At 53.8% G+C, this 6,000-nt stretch overlaps 1 protein-coding gene across 1 annotated transcript in view; it reads right to left on the minus strand.

Annotated features, from left to right (window-relative positions):
• Positions 1-5,547, minus strand: part of MYRF (myelin regulatory factor) — a 64,472-nt gene extending 58,925 nt beyond the window's left edge. The window contains exon 1 of the mRNA XM_069857328.1: positions 5,479-5,547. Coding sequence (XP_069713429.1) covers positions 5,479-5,524 — 46 coding nt within the window. The 5' untranslated portion in view covers positions 5,525-5,547. The remainder of the gene's footprint in view (positions 1-5,478) is intronic.
• Positions 5,548-6,000: the final 453 nt, after the last annotated feature.

Below are 6,000 nucleotides of genomic sequence, written 5' to 3' on the forward strand. Positions count from 1 at the left end.
CCTTCGCTGTTCTTTTCTGCGTTTCTTGACTTCTCCCCATCCAGGCGGCTGCCAACCCGCCCCCTCCCCTGCCCCCCAAGCCCCGCTCTGCGCATCTTTCCCGCTGTACATTCTTTAACGAGCTCTTATCTCATAAATTAGCCAGGAGAGCGCGGGATCCCGAATAGCTGAGCTCTGTCGTAACCGTTTCCCTTCCGCGAGGGGCAGGCAGGGAGGAAGGTAAAAGTTTCTAGCAGGATGCCAGCCAAGGGTCAGACGCTTTCAACTCCCCACTTCTCCTTTGATGCAAAATACGAGCGCGCCGGGCAAACACTCCCAACGCTATGGAAAGCCCAAAGCGAGCTCCATCCCCTCCGCTGCCAGATGCCCCAGCATCCCACGCTCTCTGCTTCCAAGCTTTCCCAGCTCTGAGCAGCAGGATGGTCCTGAGCACCATCTAACACATCGACCTGGGTTAAAACAACCCAGGAGAACGATGATCTTCCTAACACGGGACAGGTCCAGCTCAGAGACCTCCCAGCCAACCATAGACGCACTCACAGCATCTTCATCCCGCTCCACAGGAGGGTGGGAAGTATTGTCTGATCCATGGGAAGTATTGTCTGATCCATGGGAAGTATTGTCTGATCCACCTCCCCTCTCGGAGACCAGATACCCTGGAGGGGTTTAAGGGATGGGTGGACGAGGTGCTGAGGGACATGGTTTAGTGATTGATGGGAATGGTTGGACTCAATGATCCGATGGGTCTTTTCCAACCTGGTGATTCTATGATACGTTTTCTCCCCTAGCTCCTTCTCAACCTTCAGAACAAAGAGCTAAACTTTTGACATCGTTCTTCTGCTTCTCACTCGGCTCAGATCTCACTCTCCATGTGCAGACAATGGCATTTGAGGGCAACAAGGACTCCTACCCAAGGAAATGCTGGGAACCCTCCTTAGGAACATAAAAGTCCATATCTTACAGCTGAAAAAAACAGAATTGGGCAACTGGACCTGAAATCCTTGCTCCCCAAAAGAATGATAGAATTATTTGGGTTGGAAGAGATCTTAAAACCCCATCTAGTTCCACCCCTGCCATGGGCAGGGACACCTCCCACTGGATCAGGGGCTCCAAGCTCCATCCAACCTGGCCTCGAACCCCTCCAGGGATGGGGCAGCCACCCCTGCTCTGGGCAACCTGGACCAGGACAGCGTTTCCTCCTAAGATCTCATCTCAACCTCCCCTCTTTCAGCTTCAAACCATCAGGACCTGCCGTGCTGCGGCTGGAGCCAGGGAAATGCCAGGGTCTGGAATCCACACAGCCCCCACTCCCCAAACGCTGCGAGAGGAGACGTTAATCCTCGTCTGACACTTTGAAATACCGAGGGCTAGACAAGCGTTACTCCTAAATACGGTGGGATTGCTCACAGCCGGCTCCGATCCTGTGCAAATCGCTGTCAAGCAAAGGGAATTCTCCAATTATTCCAGCATTTTCAGCCTATGGGAAGAATGTCCTTAGTGTAAAACCTCCTCTCGGCGAGAAGATGAGCTGAGGGGAAAAAAATCTTTCACTGCAAGAGGAAAACATGGTTTGAAGATGTGTTCCCCCAGGCAGAACGTAGAGATCTCGGAGTGGAAGAGAAGAGATGAGAGGCAAACACCTTATAAAGTGATGGCGTAGCATAGAATTAGTTCTAGGAACAAATTTATTCCTGTAAAATAATTAATCCTAACAGATCTATTGTTCACCACTATATCCAGGAACGAGTAAGTCTTCAGGACAGTGAGATTCCAGGGCAAATCCGACTCTGGGCTGCAAAACCAGCAGCTTACGGTGCTGCCCTTCACTTCCAAACAACAGAGGCTCAGTCTGGCCACGTCCTCCTTCCCTCACGACCGAAAAGTGCTCAAAAAGGAAGAAACTTGTTTCTTCCCTCACTGCGTAAACCGATGTGAGAGGAGATCCTGTGTGATAAAACCTTCTCCTCTTCCCCTCTCCTCCTCAAAGCCCCGTTGGAACAGAAGGTCTTCAATGACAGCACCAGCCACATTGGGCTCCACCAAAAAACGAAGCTCAGAGAAGGTCTAAAAAGGAAATTATACAAGGAAGCAAATAGGAGAGGATAAGAAATATCCTTCAGCCCTGGTTTCCCTCAGTCCTGGTTTTTACAGATGGTTTTAATTCAAAAGAGAGAAAGAGAGAAGAAGAAAGAAACTAAGAGAGAAAGGCAGAAGAAGAAAGAAACTCAGAGAGGCAGGAGACAAAGAAAGAAAGAGAAAGAAGGAAAAAGAGAGGAAGAATCCAGAATGGTTGAGGCTGGCAGGGACCTCAAGGCCCCCTCGTCCAACCCAGAAAGGAAGAACACGACAGACAAAGAAAGAAACCTCCATCCTTATCAAAAGATGCTCTGGGGAGGGAGAAAAATTCCACCTGTACCAACGCAGAGTCCGAGCGTTGGAGCCCCACGCCAGTTCGTAACGTCGAGGTGCTGATGCCAGGAGGAGCTCAGGACCCAAAGGACAGGAGAGGGTCCCCAGGATTTAGGAGATTGGTTCAAGTGAAACCCTCCAAACAAAACAAAACAGCCCCTGAAGGCTGAGGAGAACACAGGCTGGGAGCACACGATAAGAGCCTGCGTGGAGAGGCTTCCCATCCTCACTAATCCTGTCGCTCCTGGGAATCCAGAATCATGGCTGGAACAACCAGGGGATGCTTCTTCCTTGGAAGAAGAAGAGATGATTTTCTGAGGCCTCACACAGATGCCACAAGAGATAAAAATGAGAAGCGAGCAGCTTCAACCTCTGTTTGCTCTCTCTCTCCTCCCCAGGCTAAGTCTTTCCACCAAAGAAACACGAGAGACACGATCCTTCCATCCCAACCACCGCCGAGCGAGCAGATCGATGGAGCAGGCAGCTCGCTGCCCGGTCCCACCACAGACGAAGCCCAACACGAGGCTTCCAGAGGGAATCCAAGCTCCGGAGCCAACTCCACGCACACAACCTGCTCCCCGTGGATGGGGTCCAGCCCTACCGACCCCGCTCCTGCCACCAGCAGCAGAAGCGGTTGATGCAACGGAGCTTTGCATGGATGGTTCCTCCTCAACCATCCGTTCCGTGTGCCAGGGGGTCGCAGCGAGGAGGCAACCAAAATCTCCGCTTGGCAAGCGTCCCACCCGAGAACAAGGGCGCAGCAGCAGAGAGAGGGAAACAAAGACAACGAGCGAGGAAGAGGAACAACAACACGGTCAACAAGGAAGAGCGAAGCGCGCCAACAAAGCCGGAGCGCAGAGAAGAAACACCGAGGGACAAACAAAGGGCATCGAGGTCCACGCGCCCTCCCCAGATGCACAGTTCTCACCCCACCGAGCCCTCAGCTGCCACGAGGAGCTGCGTTTCACCCATTTGAGAGGCCAAATCCTCTTCACAAGCGCTTTCCCACCACTGAATCATAGAATCATAGAATCACCAGGTTGGAAGAGACCCACCGGATCACTGAGTCCAACCACTGGTTGCAGTCAAAGCTGCCTTTGGCTTGTGCTGATGGGAAAGGAGAGTCTGAGCCCCAAGACACGTGGTGGCCAAAGGGGTCTGAGCCCTGGCTGGACAGCACTGGCCGAGAAACACCAACAAAGAGATGGTGTGGGGTCCACTGCTGGACACAAGCCTTGTAGGAGCAACTGTCTTCTAGGAGGGATTTCTCCAGGGAAGAACACAACGATGAGCTTCCAACACCCTGTGAGCAAACCACAGCGTCCAGGGAGGGGAGGAGAGGAGATGAGGACCAAACGTGGGGTTTCAATGGACGAGAAGAGAGGGGTGAGCAGGAGTTTGGCCCCCACGGTGACCCCTGCGATCCCTACGGCAGAGATATCGCCCGGAGCCGGAATCTGCTCCCCAAAGTCCTCGCTTGGGGGCATGGGGGGGTCTGAGGGACGACACAACGCGACTCCCAAGGTGTTGAGGTGCCAGGACCCATGGGTCGGGATCAGCCATCGGATTGTGATGCCAGGGAGGCTGCAATGCTACAAGGGGAGGCTGAAAACTTGTACCTGAGGTTGAAACGCTGCAAGGGGAGGTTGTAAACCTGTACTCGAGGTTGAAACGCTGCAAGGGGAGGTTGCAAACCTGTACTCAAGGTTGAAACGCTACAAGGAGAGGTTGTAAACCTGTATTTGAGGTTGTAACGCTGCAAGGAGAGGTTGTAAACCTGCACTCGAGGTTGAAACGCTGCAACAGGAGGTTGTAAACCTGTACTGGAGGTTGCAACGCTGCAAGGGGAGCCTGCAAACCTGTACTCAAGGTTGAAACGCTACAAGGGGAGGTTGCAAACCTGTACTCGAGGTTGTAACGCTGCAAGGGGAGGTTGTAAACCCGTCCTGGAGGTTGCAACGCTGCAAGGGGAGCCTGCAAACCTGTACTCAAGGTTGAAACGCTACAAGGGGAGGCTGCAAACCTGTATTTGAGGTTGTAACGCTGCAAGGAGAGGTTGTAAACCTGTATTTGAGGTTGTAACGCTGCAAGGAGAGGTTGTAAACCTGCACTCGAGGTTGTAACGCTGCAAGGGGAGGTTGTAAACCTGTGCTGGAGGTTGCAACGCTGCAAGGGGAGGTTGTAAACCTGTACTTGAGGTTGTAACGCTGCAAGGGGAGGTTGTAAACCTGTACTGGAGGTTGCAACGCTGCAAGGGGAGGTTGTAAACCTGTACTGGAGGTTGCAACGCTGCAAGGGGAGGTTGTAAACCTGTACTCGAGGTTGAAACGCTACAAGGAGAGGTTGTAAACCTGTACTCAAGGTTGAAACGCTGCAAGGGGAGCCTGCAAACCTGTACTCGAGGTTGAAACGCTGCAACAGGAGGTTGTAAACCTGTACTGGAGGTTGCAACGCTGCAAGGGGAGCCTGCAAACCTGTACTCAAGGTTGAAACGCTACAAGGGGAGGTTGCAAACCTGTACTCGAGGTTGTAACGCTGCAAGGGGAGGTTGTAAACCCGTCCTGGAGGTTGCAACGCTGCAAGGGGAGCCTGCAAACCTGTACTCAAGGTTGAAACGCTACAAGGGGAGGCTGCAAACCTGTATTTGAGGTTGTAACGCTGCAAGGAGAGGTTGTAAACCTGTATTTGAGGTTGTAACGCTGCAAGGAGAGGTTGTAAACCTGCACTCGAGGTTGTAACGCTGCAAGGGGAGGTTGTAAACCTGTGCTGGAGGTTGCAACGCTGCAAAGGGAGGTTGTAAACCTGTACTTGAGGTTGCAATGCTACAAGGGGAGGTTGCAAACCTGTACTGGAGGTTGCAACGCTGCAAGGGGAGGTTGTAAACCTGTACTCGAGGTTGAAATGCTGCAACAGGAGGTTGTAAACCCGTCCTGGAGGTTGCAACGCTGTAAGGGGAGGCTGCAAACCTGCACCCGAGGTTGCAAACCTGCTCCCCGACCCCTAGGAAACCGTTTATCCCTGCGGAGCCGGGGCAGGAGAAGGCTGGGAGCCAGCGGGACGAGCCCTTACCTTCGAAGAAGCGCTGCAAAGCCTCCGTCTCGTCCACCACCTCCATGTCTGGCCCATGCGGGGGCTCAGCAGCCGGAGCAGCCGCCGGGGTCCCGGAGGAGCCGCCGCCGGCACCGAGCGGCGCCGCCCGCTGCCCATCGAGCGAGAGCTGCCCCCAAGCCCAACCCTGCTCCTCCCTCCAGCCCTCCCAGCCCTCCTCCCCCTCCTCAGGGAGGGAGGGAGGCTGAGCTCCCCCGGCACCTCCTCCCCTCCCCTCCCCAAGCCTCCTGGTTCGCCCTCATCCCCTCTTTTCCCATCCCAAGCTCCGTATTTTGCCTTCATCCCCTCTCCTCCCCCTAAAAAACTTCGAGTTTCGCCCTCATCCCCTCTTTCCCCCTCCCCAAGCGCCTTATTTTGACTTCAACTCCTCTCCTTCCCTTAAAACCCCTCGTGTTTTGCCTTCATCCCCTCTCTCCCCTTCCCAAAGCCTCATATTTTTGTCTTCACCCCCTCTCCTCCCCCTAAAAAACCTCCTGGTTCGCC

Source organism: Phaenicophaeus curvirostris, chromosome 5, assembly GCF_032191515.1.
Source record: "Phaenicophaeus curvirostris isolate KB17595 chromosome 5, BPBGC_Pcur_1.0, whole genome shotgun sequence".
NCBI lineage: Eukaryota > Metazoa > Chordata > Aves > Cuculiformes > Cuculidae > Phaenicophaeus > Phaenicophaeus curvirostris.